The 18,577-nt window shown below is 34.2% G+C and overlaps 1 protein-coding gene across 3 annotated transcripts; it reads left to right on the top strand.

Moving 5' to 3' along the window:
- Positions 1–2,281: 2,281 nt before the first annotated feature.
- LOC114260244 (uncharacterized) lies at positions 2,282–15,463 on the top strand. 3 transcript variants are annotated; one of them, XM_028200325.2, is made up of 17 exons: positions 2,282–2,583; positions 2,819–2,949; positions 8,895–8,970; positions 9,148–9,269; positions 9,667–9,720; positions 9,820–9,939; positions 10,047–10,166; positions 10,275–10,410; positions 10,647–10,817; positions 11,260–11,415; positions 11,505–11,611; positions 11,703–11,793; positions 11,901–12,042; positions 12,332–12,488; positions 12,563–12,679; positions 12,769–12,895; positions 15,078–15,463. In XM_028200325.2, the coding sequence occupies exons 2-17, from the start codon at positions 2,843–2,845 to the stop codon at positions 15,318–15,320; spliced, it is 2,046 nt and encodes a 681-aa protein (XP_028056126.2). In that variant the 5' UTR covers positions 2,282–2,583; positions 2,819–2,842; the 3' UTR covers positions 15,321–15,463. The 3 variants fall into 3 exon arrangements, with proteins under 3 accessions (XP_028056126.2, XP_082744107.1, XP_028056127.2); XM_082887981.1 differs by lacking the exon at positions 8,895–8,970; XM_028200326.2 differs by lacking the exons at positions 9,667–9,720; positions 9,820–9,939.
- The last annotated feature ends 3,114 nt before the right edge of the window (positions 15,464–18,577 follow it).

Raw genomic sequence — 18,577 nt, forward strand, 5'->3', positions numbered from 1 at the left:
TGCATTGGCCTCTGATCCTTTTGTATCTAGCCAATCAGTTTCAGTTACTCCATTCCCAGTTAACCCAGTTAAATCATCTAGGTCTGAATACACCAATTCTCATGTTACCAACCTGTTCTATAAAGAACCCAGTCACCCAAGAAATCAAACCATTAATGACATTGCTAAATTCCATTTTGGCTCTGGATGCCATTTCACCCTTTCCCATCCAGAGAAAACCCTAGCCTACTACAAGGATATTCTAATCAATCACCATTCCATTTTGATTAAGCCAATCCAAGATCGCACCTATGCTTATAAGGTCCTATACCATTCCATTTATATTCATAATATTGTTTCTATGGCTGAATGGGGAAACCCTAACCAACTTCGAGATTTACCTGGCCATTCTATTCAATATAATTACCATGATTACGTTGATGCTTGGTTCAAGATTTTCTTATACCAAAATGAAACTTTCAGTCATTCTTGGTTCATCTCATTTGATCAAAAATTCAAATCTGAGTTACCTACTTGGTTTCTGAGATGGTGGACTCACTATGGCGCCATTTCAAACATTCTCCCTGATGATCTTAGTAACATAATTCATTATTTTGCTTCTGTTTACCCATTTTCTACTCACCAACGGCAATTTCCTTTATTCCTCATATTTATTGCCAAATACAAAATTCCCTGGATATTCAAATGGCACTATGGGATTGATGATAACATCATCATTCGCCAACATACAGTCAAATGGTGGGTCAAGTATAATGTTCCCCGAATTCTTGAAATTGTTCAAGACGAATTCCCACTTGATCAATGTGCTCCAACTCCTGCTCTTGCTAAAGCCCAGCAGAACCCAACTGCTACAGTTACTCAAGGAAGTCAGCCCAGTCTTCCTCCAGTCAACCTTGGAAGCCCCTCATCTAGTGGTTCCAAACCCAAATCATCCAAATCCAAGTCCAAAGCTGTTGCTGCTCAGCCAGTCCAATCAAAGTCTAAATCAAAGTCCAAAGTCAAGGCAAAGTCCATTCCACCTCCTGTTCAGCCCAAAGGCAAGTCCAAAGGTAACGCCCAATCATCCAAAGAAGACATGATCCAGTTAGCCCATCGACTTTTAGAACAAGCTAAAACCCAATCCACCAGTTCAGAAGACGATTCAGATCAGATCCATTCCTCTGAAGAATCAACTAATCAGCATTCAGGACCCGAGTTTCAAGATGCTCAGGATCCATTTGTCTAATCAACATTGGATTCCATATAGATACAAATTAGCTTCAATCAATACTCTTTTGAGAAAAGCTGCCAATTTGTATTTATATTGATTCCATTATTCACATGCTCCACCAAAAGTGATGAATAGTAAAAGTTACTGTTCACTTTTACTGTTCACCGTCACTATTCAACTAATCAACTTTTGCTAAAGGCTGATCATCTGTGCAATCACTCCACCGAAAGCAACCGACAGCATCTACTTTGTCCCATGCTCTGCCAGCTGCTTTCTTCAGTCACATGCTCACTGTTTTGCTTTTATTTCTATATATTGTAATCAATTGTAAGCATTCAGCAGATTCGAAAACTTTTCTTCCCCTTCATTGTTGTAAGAAAAACCAGAGTGTGCTGAGTGCTCTTTCAGATTTTCCCTTTGCATCTAGTTAAGATCCTTGCAGTTGCTACAATTGTAATTGTAAGTTATTTTCTGTTATTAAAAATGTATGTTTTTATTAAAAATGTTTTGATTATGCTTTAATCGATTGTAAGTTATTTTCTGTTATTAAAAATGTATGTTTTTATTAAAAATGTTTTGATTATGCTTTAATCGGATGTTCTTATTTTGATTTCGTTAATCCATCTCCTCCATTCTGTATGTATTGCTTTCCGCCTCAAAACGACGTCGTTTTGGCCATTTGAGCCACTTTTGAGCCACAAAATTTGAGCTACGAGACATTTTTCAATGTAATATGGTAAAATATAATTATTTTTATACTATAAAAAGGAAAAAAACCAATAGAGATGCTCTGAGGTCCATGACAAGAAGATATTCTTCATGAAAGATGTAACCACCCCCACAATCCACACAACTACTCCAATGGTAGATGAGCAAGTCATAATAGTCATTGCTTTTCTGCGCTTATAGCGGAATATATATATATATATATTTAAGTGAACCAAAATTTACCTAATACTAGCCCAGCAAGTAACCCACAATCCAGATAATAAATTTTAGAAGAACTATTAATTAAAGTTTCACTTACTTTTGTATATCTATATATACACAATATTATTATATGCCTCTTTTGAAAGTCCGAAGTTAACTGCAATAAACTCATTGACTAGGATTAAGTAACGGTTAGCCAAAGAGAAGAACATCCAAAAGGCCCAAAACCCACATGCCCCCCTTTGTGCTTCCACTTCCCATATTTTCAAGAGCCGCTTTACCTTTCTCAATTTTTAAAGTTTGTTTCCCAAATGTCACAGTTGGATAGGCTAATAGAATCATACTGATATATGATTAAACAAAACAATCCCAAGAAATTAGTATATAGGAAACAAGAACCTTATACAACTCTACAAAGCACATACCTTGGTTTACAGAGTAAGGTATGTCCGTCAGTGTTCCTTCTTACCCAATTTTTGGTATGCATGTTGTGTTGTATTGTTTTGTTCTTTCTTTTCTCTTACTATTTGGATGTGTTTTGGGGAAAAATTGTGTATATCTGACCCGTGTTAAACCCTGAAGTAGTTAAGCATTGTGTACTGAGACTGTCCTTATATATATATATAGTTGTGGGGGTTTTGTTTTACCATGTTCTCCTCAATTGTTGTTGATTTGCAGGTTTATATATGAATTGATTGAGCTATGCAGAGGGTGGAATGGAAGAGGCAATGGGATTTGGTGGTGGGGTGGTTTGGAGTTGTTATTCAGATGTTCTTGCTTGCAGAGAGTTCTGTGAAGACCCCATTTAGGTTCTCTCTCTCTCTCTCTCTCTCTCTCTCTCTCTCTCTCTCATTTTCATGTGGTGCCATGTAAGTAGTTATGTGAAACGCAAATTTGATTGTGCCTGAACTTGCATACCTGTGTAAAAGATAAATCCAACTGATCTTTGTGTGGATATCCTGCAATCCAACACAGAAATTGTGCACAAAAAATTAAATGCATTCACACCACAAGAGATTTATATGTCTACTATGCACTTTGTACATTTTATTCCCATCTTTTACAAAAAGTAAATTGTGAAGAAGACGTTTCTTTTATTTTTTTTATTTTATTTTTATTTTTATTTTTATTTTTTGAGATTTTGACAAAAAAATAAATGAATAATTTTTGTACATTTTTTTGTTTTTGGTTCATGGGATGCTACAGTTTGTTTGTCAATGGAACATGGCAGCCGATTGTGAGAAGCAAATTAAACACAAATTTTTATTTTTCGGTTTGGAAGCTTTTGGAATGGACTAGACTGGGCTTTTATGTGCTAATCTATTGTTGTCTTATGTTCGTTATTTTGTCTTATTTTCATGGTATTGTTCAAACATCAAAGCTTCTTTGTTTCACTATCTAGTTTATAATAATCTTGCAAAGCTAGTTTAAGACTACAAATTACAATTATTGTAAGATTAAATTATTTTTAAACCATCTAATGATTATGCTTTAACATCCTAAAAAACTTATGAAAATTAGTGAACTCATGCATATTAGCCTAAGGATTGACAAGAAGGCAACTTTTTTTTATTTATTTATTTTTTTTTTTGGTGATAACCGAGTGTTTAGGCCAACTTATGTGTATCTCGACTAATCCCGAGGTACCAATCCCACAGCCCACTTACGGTTTCTCTAGTTAATGAACCCGGTTTGTCCTTTGGCAGCTTTAAAAAGGGTGTATATGTTTTAAAGAGAAATTTAAAACTCAAATATTGTTTGGGATGGGTAGTGTTTAAACCATTCTAGCTTGAATCCAACTCTGTGTCCTATATTTTTCTCAAAATACCCTCATTTACTTCGTTTTTCATATTTTTTGGATATAGGGATGGGCTTCTGCTGTTGAGTACTGTGGGTGGGGTCCATGAGCCCTATTTTGATGATATAGAATATTTATTTATTCAATTATATGTGTAAATCATTCATAAATAAAAAAAAAATAAAGTTAATTTGATAATCATAATTCATAATTTTATTGAATTTGTCTACAAAGCAACGTATGGTTCATTTTAAAAATTATTTTCGTCGTCTAGTTTTTTGTAAACAAATATCAACAAAAGATGTGGCTATTGTTATCAGATTAATTATTTTTTTAATAAATAATCTCTAAACATAATTGAACAAAAATCAATTAGTCAGATAATCCGAGTGGAACTGTGGTGAGCTCCGCAAAACCCAACAACACCTGCCTCCAACTCACAAAGAAACCTTTCCCTCTATCTTTGCAGACTGTTTACAAATTCTTACGTATTGGGAGGTCCTAAAAATGAAAAGATTATTAGATATAAATAAGATATAATCTGACCAATATCCTAAATCCTAAATTATAAAAATATTAATATGAATAATACGATAGGCTTTCCATATAAACTAATTATATTGAAGCAAAATATAGATTGTAATATTTATAATGGTGAGATTTTATTACATCATCTAGTAGTGAATGTGATGATTTTTTTTTTTTTTTTTTTTTTTAATTTAAAACAATTATTCGTACTTCATAGCGATTAAATTTGTAATGAAAATTCTCCATCACACATAAAATGGATACGATTAAAGTCCGCAAAATATAGTAAGGTACCATGAATTAATTAGGAGTATATAAATATAAAAATATAGGGTAAACTACCAATAGGTCTTAATAGTTAGACTTAATTCACATTAAGTCCTATTGAAAATAAGTCTTGATAAAATTGTTACTAAAAATAATTTTGTTGTGACAATTTTTTACATACGTCGTTAAAAAATGACAGCTAATGACTTTTTTTGGATATGATTTTTATAAATTATCATTAAAATTTTTAATTAGTGACTTTTTTATGACAAATTTTTTTCATAAGATCTATTAGACAATAAATTTACTTATTAAGACCTACACGGAAGTACCCCAATAATATATGTTTTACTTTACAATAGGAGGCATAGCATAATGTTAGCCATGCGCACCCAGGTGAATTTTCTTTTCGCCGTAATTCATGTGTCATACCACTCACTGGGCTAACATTCTTCTTTTTGACAATGGCCAAAACTGATTTGGTAATTAAAAAAAATAGCCTGCAATCATGGGAATACGAAGATAAAAGAAATCTTAGTTACCAAGATTTATCTAGTTTATCAGATTTTTTCCCAGAAAATAATTGCGTGATGTAGATTGAAATAGTATTGTGTGGAGTCATATATGAAACAAATTTAGATCATAGACCGATAATTCTAAATGAAGATGAAGTTGAAATTATTAATCTAACCATGAGTTGTATTGAAATTTAATTCTCAAATGGAAGTTATTTTCCACTTAATTTTTAAATTCAATTTGTTTATGAAGTCAGGGTGGGGGTGGCAGAGGTGGCAAGGAAGGGAGGGTGGCTGGAGTTGGAATAAGGTTTGGATTAAAGTTTGAGAAGTAAGGAATAAAATTAAAATTTTATAATGAAATAAAATTATAATAAAGAAATTAAAAGGATACAAATTCATTAAAAAAAAAAAAAGTAAAGTACTATTCAGTGTGTTTGGTTTGAGTTTTCTGGATTAAGTTTTTTGAAAATTGACTTTTTTGGTTTTCGTGTTTTTTGTTTTTAGTGAATATTTTTTAAATTTTAAACAGTTTTTTTTACTTTTTTAGATGCACCTTACTTAGATGTATCTAAAAAGTAAAAAATTTGTGAAAAAATATTTAAAAAATTAATAAATACATAAAAATACAAAAAATGTACTGAATTCTTGTATTTTTTTTTGTATTTTTAGTATTTAGTGAATTTTTAAAAGATTTTTTTTACATTTTTTTTACTTTTTAGGTGTATTTATGTTAGGTGTGTCTAAAAAGTAAAAAAATTACTTAAAATATTAAAAAAATTCAATAAAAACAAAAAAACACAAAAAATAAGAAAGTAAAATTTTCTAAAAAGTATTTTTTAAAAAGTGAAAACAAACAAGGTAATACTATTAGCAACACTCTACAATATAAACCCCCCAAAAAAAAAATCAAAAAGTCAAAAAAAAAAAAGATTTGTCCCGTGCTTATCTGAAAGTGAGAACAGAATAGCCGTAGCCTAGAGAACATTTCACGCCTAGCAATGCATACATGTGACCATGTCCTTGCAAAAAATTAGATGCTTCAATTTTAATGGAACTTCTTCCTGCTATTGGGATTGTTTAAAGTACTTTATTTGATTAGTTTTAAATTTTTTATTTTGAGAATCTGTGTGTTGGATTATTTAGTAGAGTTTTTGTTTATAATATATAAGTTAAAAATAATTGAAAATAGTTGTTTTCTGGAGAGTACTCATGTGAAGGTGGGGTCCACACTCCTTTATCTATCTCTCTCTACTCTCTTCTATTTCACTAGAGCTCCATTTAGAATTTTAGTATTAGAGCTATATATCATCACCTTGAGAGTTCTAATGCAGCTCTAATGATATGGAGAGTGCTCATGTGAAGGTGAGACCCACACTCCTTTATCTATCTCTCTTCCACCTCACTAGAGCTCCGAGCTCTAATATTAGAGCTATGTATCATCACCCAAATACTTATAGCTTTTACTTTCAAACAACAATGATAGAGACCACTAATTTTAGAGCTCTAAAAAGATTACTAATGACATGACACTGAATAAAAAAAGAAAAAAAATACAACACTAAGGTCAAAACATCAAATCATTCATGGTGGGGCTCACTGCCACATCATTAGTGGTAGCACTAATTAGTGCTCTCACTCATTTTCCACTTTCAAATTGTGAATTTTTAACTAAATTACACCAAACACTATTTATTGTATTGTTGCATCTCCAAAATAACTCGAGCTATATACATGTAGAAAATGTGTTACTCTTGCTTCATATATTCTTAACTTGTATGGATTGGTATAATGCTTGTTTATATAATCCGTAACTGTGGTAGTTTTTCTTTACATCCAAGAATCTCTGACATCAAACTATCCTAAGAGGAAGGAGAGCTCTTAAAAAAAAAAAAAAAAAAAAAAAAATATCAGCAATATTATAAATTCAGAATTTATTTTAAAATAACAATTAATGATTTAAATTTATTTCGCCCGTGGACCTCACACTTCATCAATTTAATCTCCACCATACATATCTATTCTGAGTAAATTCTGAGACTCTAATTCTGAGATCTCAAACTCTCCAAAAACATTATTGAAGATCCTTTTTTTAATGTGATCCACCAAGAAAAGAAACAAACAAAATGAGGAGAAACCAACAAAATACAAACTATTTGGATGGGTCATGTGATTCTTGAGACCCTGTAACAAATCATTCCACCTGCCAATAAAAATAGGAATTTCATTCTTCTTATATATTTGCTTCCAAAACAAGTCGGAGCCGGAGCCGGAGCCGGAGCCGGAGCCGGAGTACAAGATTTTTTAAGTCATGATCTATATTATATGAATTCTTTAAAATAAATCGAAAAACTATATCGGACACTATAGTATGACATATGTGTCTGATACTTCATTGGACACTTCTCATATATTTGTATTTAACATTATCTTATACATATTATGTATCATTTGTTATGTAATTACTATAAAATATTTTTTTATTTTTTATGTTGTAGGTTAATAGATTAAAAATATAAAAATATAATTCTTTTTTGTCAAGTCCGTGAAGAATTTAAATTTAAGATTTGATACATCTGCTCTCTAAATAGGCACACCTACACCTGCACCCGTATCTGAATTCATGTAACATAGGTCACGATTTAGGCAATTCACTACCTAACTTTGTGCCATTATTTTCTTTATGACGAGTACACAAATTAATCACAAGTCAATTTCTCTCGTCAGCAAAGCCATTTTGCTCTAACCTTGGACAATCCAACCTGCGGGGCCGCTTTTAATTATTGAGCTCAGCATGGAGATAGATATATCCCCAACAAATAGGGACACACAGGGTTGGGCCTGAGTTTTGGGGTCTAAGGTGAAATAAAAACAGAGGTCTATATTTATAAAGAAGAAAAAAATCACCTTATTTCGTATTACTACCGTCGATTGATACCAAAATAGATATCAAAATGTATTCACACAAAAAAAAAAAAAGAAAAAAAGTTACCAAAATTAGGAAAACTTTATTCAATTAAAATGTATTGGATATGTATTGAATTTATTGTTGTTTATTAAATATTTTGTTTATGAGTGTGGTTGAGTGTGGTTGCATTGTTGTTTATTGAATGTGTTGTTTATGAATGTGATTGAAATTGAATTAATTGTTTATTCTACTAAAATCTGATAAACAAGAAAAGCAAAAAAAAAATTAGGACAAATTTATTTATTATACTAAAATCTGATAAAGAAAGAAAATAAAAAAAAATTAGGGGTCCTATTTTGGGCCACTAACATTTTGTATGTGCATATAGTGTTTATCATTCAAAGGCCACCAACATTTTATATATATTTTAATTTCAATTGGGGCAAAACACACTTATAAACAAATATGTGTTCAACTGAATATTTTTGGGTCTTTTAGATTAATCCTAAAACAACAAAAATAATTTCGGTCTATTTATATTTGTAATATATTACAATACTTTTTTAAATTTGGAAGTCCTATTTTAAGCCAATTTTTGGGAGGCATAAGGTACAGACCTCAATAGCCTTAGCCAGGGCCAGTTCTGGGGACACAGTCTTGCACACTCTCTAAATTGGTAACCCAACAATTAACATTCTTTATTTTATTTTTTTTGTAAATTTTTTGGTTCAATTGCAGAAGATTTCCAGGAAGCATGAACAGTGAAGATCTATTGTTGTATCCACCAGTTCATCTACAATTACTGGATCAGCATGTAAAACTGCATTTAAAATTCCTCTTACTCTTTATATTTAATAGTTGTCCAACATTTATCCAAAACTCCAATATAGATTCTTTGTTGCTCATTTGGATTCTTGATAGTCAAGAGGTTTAAACTCTCAAACCCCTTTTAAATAACTTTTACTCAAAATATCTACACATATATTTTCAGGTTGTGATGGACAATGGCCTAGTCAATGTCACATTGTCTACCCCACAGGGTATGGTCACAGGAATACAATACAATGGAATTGACAATTTATTAATGGAAGTCAACAAAGGAAGAAAAAGAGGGTAAGTACATTTACATGTTTTTATTTTTTGTAGCTCTTTACTTTAATATGACATTGTCAGTTAAGATTTTGAGATTCTGCTTCACATACGAATGCAAAGGAGCAGAATTCAAACAAACTTCAAACGAATTGACCTTGAGCTATGAACAGTTTGATTTGTTTCCAGCCCTTATTCTACAACAATTATATCTTCTAGACCCAATATGGATTAACACATTGAACTCTTAGACAAAAGAACTCTGTTTTATGGTGAAAGGAACGAAATTACACTGATTGTACACGCGTAAATTTTTTTTGTAGTTGGTTCTTTAGATTAGCTCTTTTACTGCATTTAATCAAGGACAATTAACTCAAAATCTTCATTTGCACTCTGTTTGATTGGATTAAACTGAGTTTAGGTATTGGGATGTCGTTTGGGACGATCCAGCACATCTTGGTGGCAAATATGACTGGTAATTTTTTTTTTTCCTTAAGTAGATTAGACCTGTTATGTAAAACAATATAACCCTACACTAAAGATGAATTAAACCACTTGAACTGCTTTCATGCAGGCTAGAAGGGACAAGTTATAGTGTTGTAATGGAAGATGAAAATCAAATAGAGATTTCTTTTACAAGAACATGGGATTCATCCCTAAATGACACAGGAATGCCCCTGAATGTAGACAAAAGGTTCATTGAAAGCATTTAGCATCAGCTTAATTTGCAGCCAAACAGATCTTAGCAAGTTCTGCTTATTTTTAATCTGTCAACGTTGATTTTGTAAACATTATTTGCAGGTTTATAATGCTGCGTGGATACCCCGGTTTCTACTCGTATGCAATACTTGAACACTCCGAGGGATGGCCTGACATTAACATCTACCAAGGGAGGATTGTATTCAAGCTTGAAGAAAGCCTGTAAGACATATATGATTGTTATGGTTATGTTATTCTAAATTGTTGACTAGGTTTGACATGAACAGAGTAATTTAAGGAAAATTTAATCTTGATATGATACATGACTAGGTTTCAGTACATGGCTGTATCGGATGAAAGGCAAAGGATCATGCCAACACCACAGGACCGTGAAACCGGCCTAGTCCTTGACTACCCTGAAGCTGTTCTGTTGACAAATCCAAGCAATCCAGAGCTCACTGGGGAGGTAAGCTTGACCATTTTTCATTCACCTACTAGTTATTGCTAAGACAGTCCTATTTCCTAAGTTTTGTGGTAATGGTTTTGTGAATTGACAAAAATGCCCTTGTGTGATTCATCAAGAGTGTTAACTTGTTGATATTTTCGTTACTTCATGAAGATTTGACAATCACAAGAGGAAAGATTGTATTTGTGTAGTTAGATATGCTAGTTTTTTTTCTTTTTTGATGTTGTGTCATGTAGGTGGATGATAAGTACCAATATTCATGTGATGACAAAGACAATCGGGTTCATGGGTGGATATGCTCCAACCCGGCTGTTGGATTCTGGATGATCACACCCAGCGATGAGTTCCGTACAGGTGGCCCTGTCAAGCAAGATCTCACCTCGCATGTTGGCCCAACCACTTTATCTGTAAGTATCCGATATTGTTCCCTTTGCACAATCCATTGCTATTGAGTGACCTCTTGCAAATGGCATCAATTTTATTCACTGGCCCAACATAGTGGCTCATTTACAAAATGAATTTCATGACAAGAAGGAAAAAAAAAAAAAAAAACGAAAAAAGTAATATATGTAGATGCAAATTCTTGATCAATTAAAAGAACAAACATTGTTTTGTATTATAATGATGACATCCATAGGAAAAACTACTTCACAACAATTGGACTGAAAAAGGAATTGATGGAGAAGAGCATAACTTTCCTGTTAAGCACATAGCCTTCTACTTAAATCTATCCTATTGAGGCACAACCTTGCACTTTCAATAAATGGAAAATGTTATATATAAATAAATTTTTACAAATTTCCTAACTACTAGATGTTAATGTTAAAGGATTGTGTTATTTATCTTCAGATGTTTTTCAGCACTCATTATGCTGGGGACAATCTGACAATAAAATTACGAGATGGCGAGCCATGGAAGAAGGTGTTTGGCCCTGTTTTGATCTATCTAAACTCAGTTTCAGTCGAAGAGGATGCCTTAACACTTTGGGAAGATGCCAAAGAACAGGTACTACTTTGGGCATGAAATTTTTGACAACATAAAATCTAATTAGTACAAACAAAATTAACAATCTCATCTCATATGCATATATTCAGATGCTGATAGAAACCCAAAGTTGGCCATATGATTTCCCTCTTTCAGAAGACTTCCCTCATGCTGATCAACGGGGTACAGTTAGTGGCCGATTACTAGTCCGTGACAAGTAACTCCCTCTACTAGCTCAACTACACTATCTTCTTCATCATTATCAAGTGTATAATGATATTGAATCTGATATAAAAATTTTGTTTTAGGTACATTAATGAACAACTTATGACCGCAAACTTTGCTTTTGTGGGGTTGGCTGCACCAGGAAATGTTGGATCATGGCAAAGAGAAAACAAGGTTTTTTTTTTTTTTTTTTGCTGCTTTCATATATTTTTAGTCAACAAACTACGAAATATTAATGAGAATGAATCAACAAAGATTAACGTTGAAAAAAATATTTGTAGGGTTATCAATATTGGACTCAAGCTGATGGTGAAGGGTACTTCTTGATCAAAGGTGTCCGAGCTGGAAATTACTGCCTGTATGCATGGGTCCCTAGCATTGTTGGGGATTATAGATACGATGTTTATCTCAACATAACACCAGGTTTTTACTTATCTATGTATCAACACTTAATTCATTGCTTCGATTTGTAGGAGACGGAAATTTGAAGGTTTAAAGAAATGTTTTGATTCAGACTTCTCTCTAGTTATTGGACAACCAAGCCCAGTGGTTGCTTTCGTAAGGAGTGGGCCCCACATGATGCCATGAGGCTGTTATGAGATCCACCCCTTACAAGAGTAGCCCTTGGAGTGGACCATCCTGTGACAGGAGAGAAGGCAAGCCGAATTTAGTCAATGTGAAATAGTTTATGGGGTGCATTTATAATGAGCAGGAAGACACATCAGATTGGGTGTTCTTGTTTTTGACCCTCCAAGAGAAGGCCCTACCCTATGGGAGATAGGCATCCCAGATCGCACTGCTGCTGAATTCTATGTGCCTGACCCGAACCCCACTCTAATGAACCAATTATACGTCAACCTTCCAGACAAGTGAGCTCTCTCAATCACACAAACGCTCCTTAATTCTTTAAACTTGTTCACTATGAATCATTTTTGAGTAACAGATTTAGGCAATATGGATTGTGGGATCGATACACAGAAGTTTATCCTGATGAGGATCTCAGCTACACCGTGGGCATTAGCAATTATCAAACAGATTGGTTCTTTGCTCATGTTAACAGGTGTTTGTTTCCTTCTTTTCTTTTTTTCAATGTTTCGACCAGTCAAGCTTGTTAGTTTTGCAACTGTTGGTTCTGGCATTGCATTGTAGGAACATAGGAAATAAAACATATGAACCAACCACATGGCGAATCATATTTGATCTCGACAATGTGCGCGAGACTGCAACTTATACACTCCAATTAGCATTAGCATCAGCACATGAAGCTGAGCTCGAAGTATGACTTTCTTTTTTCTTCTCTTTTTGTTATTTTTACTCTATTGTCTTTCTTTAATTTCCACTATGCATTTCTTGTCAGTTGGTAAACTAGGTGAGAAAAGAAATAAGAATATTATGGTTTTAAAAAGATATTTGTGATTATTATTATTATTATTTATTTATTTTTGGATCAGAGAAAAACAACTTTTATTAATGCAATCAACTGTAAATACATCAATAAAGGAGATAAAGGAAGGTGCATGAATGCATCATAGCAAATTCAACTCATCTCAACTAGGTTGGCACAAGAGGCACTGTGCAATCATTTAATAAACGACAGCAAAATCAGCCTCTAGAATACTATGACACCCTCCCATTAGCAGCCCCCCTGCCACATACTCTTACTGATCAGCTAATGAGCAAAACCAAAGAAGTAAGAATCTAAATCCTTGGCTAAAACAAATGAACCCATCCAATTGTTAATCATCAAAATCCTTAGAAGACACCTTTGATCTGCTGCAAATTAAAATGATTGTCATTGATTGTTTAAACCTTAAACTTAGGCTTGCTCGTATCCTAAGAAGCACGGACACGGATACGAATGTGGACACGGACATGGATGTAGACACGGGACACGGCAACAAAATATGTTTTGATATATTTTTATTTGCTATCTAGATTAATATTATATCCATACACAATCAATATTAACAAAAACTAACTCTAATTCTATTTATTTTTATTTTTTTTAAAACACTTTTAGTTTATATATATTTTTTATAGATGATCTATTTAGTATTTAAATCTAAGAAAAAAATAATAAACATTTAATATTCATCAAAAGGACTAAACAAAATGTGGGGAAAAGACAACTTGGCATGCCCTTAATGTGTCCTCGAACTGTCTCATGAAAATAAATTAATTAAATAAGGGGGACACGCCATGTGGTGTGTCTCATACGTGTCTTAGAAGTGTCCACGTGTCCCTGAAGTGTCATTGTATCCGATATGAATACGGCACTTGTTTTGAAGTGTCGATACTTCATAGCTCTTATCCACACCACATCATGAATGGAAGAATCCTCAAACTTAGGCTTTTGTTTGACCCATTGAGCCACTCTAGTCATAATCAATTTGGTTATGAGCACCCAATTAGGTTAAACATTCTCAAACAAAATTTTATTTCTCAGATTGTCCAAATGACTGCAACAGGTATTACCTCTCAGATCTCTCTGTCCTTTTTTATTGATGTCCCCTGCCACCTTGAGAGTAAAGATTTGATAGAACTGAATGCTTGAATTCCCCACCAATTAATGCAGGCAGTCCAAACCTTCCAATGAATTAAGAAGTCAATGAATAGGAGATAAGTTGACATAGAAAGCTGGTTATGAAAAAGTGTGAATTCCTCAAAAAGTTCCATGTCAAAAAACCAGTTTTCTAGTAGTGTCTGTGTAATCAATGAATAAGAAATAAAAGATATGTATCTTTTTAGTTTTAATACTTTGTATTTAGATAGGCAATGAGATATTTTGAAAAATTTATGTTGAACAACTTTATTTCTCACCAAATTCACCAATTCTGGGTGAGAAACAAGATACAGGTTTCAAGATATTTCTTTTTCTAACCTTTTCTCACATTTTTAATCATCTGAACACTTCCTATTTCTTTTATCATCAAACCTCTCAATTGAAACAAGCTCTTGAAGCATATTGATAACTTAAATGCATCTACTTATTCCATACATTTTAAAGTATGGCAAATTATACTATTGGTCCCTCTAGTTTGAGTAAAGTTTTAGTTTCTGTAAATTCAATTTTATCAATTTAAATCTTGCACATCTATTTACATTTTAATGTGGTCAATTGTTATCTGTCGTTACCATTTTGGAAAAGGCCACAGGCAACTCACTTGAGAATTTAAAAGTACTAAAAATGAATAAATTATATCAGTGATCACTATAATTTATATCGAATTTCACTTTGGTCTTTTTAGCTTAGCGCGTATTGTTATAAATATTAGTGATAATTGATATTTAAAGAAGAGGGTTCAAGTAGTTTTAAACTCAATCAAACTATGAGGACAAATGATATAATTTCCCCTTCAAAGTATGATCATTTGATATTTTGGTTCTTTACAAAATTACACAACCTTGTTATGATCGTGTTCATTAACATTTTGCTTCTAAATTTTCACATTGGAAAGGTTCGGATCAATGATCCAGATGCAATGCCTCCTCACTTTACAACGGGGTTCATAGGCAAGGACAATGCTATTGCAAGACATGGGATTCATGGTTTGTATTGGTTGTACAGTGTGGAAATATCAGGATCTCAACTGGTTTCCGAAACCAACACAATCTATCTAACACAGTCGAGAGGTTCAAGCCCTTTCAAAGGAATCATGTATGACTATATCCGTTTCGAAGGGCCCCCTGAAACAGATTAATATTGCATTGCAGATGTATATATTGCATCAATTTTATTTTATTTTTTTTAAAAAAGGAAAGAAAGAAATGTAAACCCCATAGGTTAACTTATATTGCTTTGATATCTATGATTAAAGGAGTTGATAAATATAGTTCTTTGAAATGCATGACAATAAGTAAGTTGATAGAATTTTTATTTTTTAGCAATTGGAGACCAATTTGTTTCTTTAGGCTTAATCTTGTTAATTAATGTTGTTACTGGAATTGGATTTAGTCTGTTTGTAATTTCCGCATACAAAGCATGTGCTAATTGTTTATGTTAGGTGTAGAAGTTTGTGTTCCAAGTGTTTGAATATTGAAGATGTCAGTAAGCATATGCAAATTTTAAAATTTTGTGTCCTTTGACAAAACGATGTGTGCTTCAATCCAATCTTTGAGTAAAGTTGCATAAACATATTACATTAGTTTGGTCACCAATATAAAACTCTTCTCTAATCGTTCATCTTGCAAAACCACTCACACATCATTCATACTTAGATCACCTTGATGTATTAGTTATTGATTGCTATCAGGGCCATGACGAGTAGAGATCTTGATAAGAGGATGACAGCATACTTAGAAGTAGTTGTAAGGGATTGTTTGCAACTAAAAAAAAAATAGCCTAACAGTCAAAAGTCACCAAAAAAGCCAAAAAAAAAAAAAAAAAAAAAAAAACAAACAAACAACAACAATAACAACAGAATACCCAAAAATCAAATATTCATTTTTACGTGTCGTTTCGGAAGTGGGTTGGCTTTTTGACTTTTTTTACTATTTTAGCCTGGGGCTAAAAAACCTAGTTTGGAAAGGGCTTTAAGCTTTTTCGACTTTTTTGACTTTTTTATGAGAGAAAGAATGAAATGATTATAGGTTGGATGTGATATTTTGTCTTATTAGACTAAAAAGCTGTGTGAGTGAATTTCTGACTACACTGCCAACTCAGTAGAGAGCACTGACAGAATAGATGGCGCTTGACTGGCCTACAACAGAAAGAAGAGATTCCGGCAGTGGTTCGTCCACCCAGGGGCACTCCAACGATCAAGTCAGTTATCTCTCAAAGATAAATCAAGTGCTTAACTCTCTGTTCAGAATATAAATTGCGTCCCTTAGACCTATGGGGGTGCCTCTCTTTTATACTTAACTCAATCTTAGCCTGAATAGAAGCCTAGCTTCAATGGACTTCTGCTCAATGCTTATCTTGGACTCTCCCATAGATAAAGATAAACTCCCAAGAGCTTTATCCTTATCCAGGCTGAAGTCCTTCCTCATTCTAGGACTCTTGTCCCTTATCCGCTTATCCCGGATTCCGATATCTGCGGAGATAACCTCGGCCTAGCCGAGATTACATCGACGTCACGACCAGGACACGTGGCACCTCGGATGACACGTCGGCATCACCTTGGCCACGTGTTGCTACTCAGAAAATATATCCCCACAACTGCCCCCTAGGTTCTATTACCTCAGCATCCTGAGGTGATGGAACCTATATCGTTCATGCCGGCTATCATAAATTTACCGAGGTCATAATACACCAGCTTCTTACAACCAGGTCCTGTAGTTTGTCTCATCAAGCTTTTTAGAACCAATAACTTAGTTTTATTCGAGTTTCGTTTAGCCGACATATTCCTTACGGCCAAGGTCACTGCTTCATTAAACCAAGAACTCCAAGAGTTTTGTTACGCATATGAGCTATCACGCACAATAGTTCAACCGTTTCTACCACGCGTCTGTCCCCTACTGGACTGTGTCCGATACGCACTATTCAAGTCGTTTTGCGCCTGCCTGCCTCGTCTGACATATACGTTGTTCTAGACTCATTAATTTCTTTTTGCCGCCTTTTCAAGTTTTTGACAAAACTCGTTTCTTCTGTCCTCGTCTTTTCACTTATCATCGTTTTTGTTTAAACTCTCTCTCTTACTTTCTCAAATCCTCCATTGTTTCAAAGCTTTCAAGTTCTGCTACCACCACCATTCACCCCATCCGGCGAGGCTCTTGCTAGTCTTTTCTGCTGCTTTCGCTCGTCTAACTTCGGCGAACTCAATACCGGCTTCTTTTCTTCGATGAGTTACTGTTTCTTCTCGATTTAACTTCTTGTTTCAGTTTCTTTTTTGCTTTACTGAACTCCACTGCTCTGCCTCTTCAATCCTGCTCATATCTTTGATATTTCAACTCGTATCTTGTTTTTCGCTACATATTTGTCTCATGATTCTGTTTTTTGAATTCACACTGTTCACACACTTGTTGGTTTTTGTCATTGTTCTTGACCTAGCACACCTGCGCAAACTTTTGTCTTCTGTTTCTTGATGATCCATCACTGTTCTTGATTCTGAATTATATTCATGTTTTCTGTTTCCTTTCCAGATTCGTGCCTTCAATCTTCGTTTCCATAGATCTAGGTTTGGGATTTGCTTGTAGAACCCACAAATTTTTAGGAAAAACTGAAACAATCCCCACAAATTCTTACCCCAGCTCACATTTAGGTTTTAGCCGAGGTCTTTTAAAAACCATTACAAAACACTTTCTTCCGAAATCCTTCACCTTCTCCTCAAGCCGACATCATGGGTATGTGGAAGCATAGGGTAGATACCCCGACCAAGTTAGAACACTTTAGGCAAGAGTTTGACATCCCAGCCGACGTTCATCTGAGGTTGGCTGGGGAGGATGACTCCATCATGCCCGATGTGAACCTCATGCCGTTTCCAGTAGTGGACTTTATCAAGTGTGGACTTAAGTTTCCACTTGACACCTTTTTTCGAGAAGTCCTTCTTTACTATAAATTGAACCCAATGCAATTTGCCATCAATTCTTATCGAGTTATCAACGGTGCAATAGCCTTAGTCAAACAAGAGAATGCTAGGGTTACTCTTGCCGATTTCCAGTACTGTTACACTATGTGTCGCCTGAAATCGGAAAAAGGCCATATCTATTACCTCAAGCCGAGGTCCACTGAACACAAGCTCATCGCCGACCTCCCAGACTCAAACAAGGGTGCTGGAGACGACTACTTCATCGTCTCGGGAAACTGGGAATTTCAGCCCAACGATGACCTCCACCTTGATCCCCTAAGCCGAACAGTTTTCAGGGAAGGAGATGGTAAGGGCTAAGTGTCACTTTTTCTTACTCTATTTTCTAAAGTTCTCAATACTTTGTTCTAATGTCTGTGCCCTCCTTTTTGCAGTTCTTCCTCAACCACCAAAGGACTTTCGCCAGTCTTTCTTCCCCAGCAAAGACTTGAAGA

Source organism: Camellia sinensis, chromosome 1 (genome assembly GCF_055761805.1).
Source record: "Camellia sinensis isolate YWXY chromosome 1, ASM5576180v1, whole genome shotgun sequence".
NCBI classification, from domain to species: Eukaryota; Viridiplantae; Streptophyta; class Magnoliopsida; order Ericales; family Theaceae; genus Camellia; species Camellia sinensis.

Bases quoted from the DNA above. Each gene is read 5' to 3' on its own strand.
- LOC114260244 (XM_028200325.2), top strand. From the start codon at position 2,843: ATGCAGAGGGTGGAATGGAAGAGGCAATGGGATTTGGTGGTGGGGTGG. The intron at 9,940-10,046 runs GTTCATTGAAAG...CATTATTTGCAG, and splicing joins CCCCTGAATGTAGACAAAAG to GTTTATAATGCTGCGTGGAT. The intron at 11,612-11,702 runs GTAACTCCCTCT...ATTTTGTTTTAG, and splicing joins CGATTACTAGTCCGTGACAA to GTACATTAATGAACAACTTA.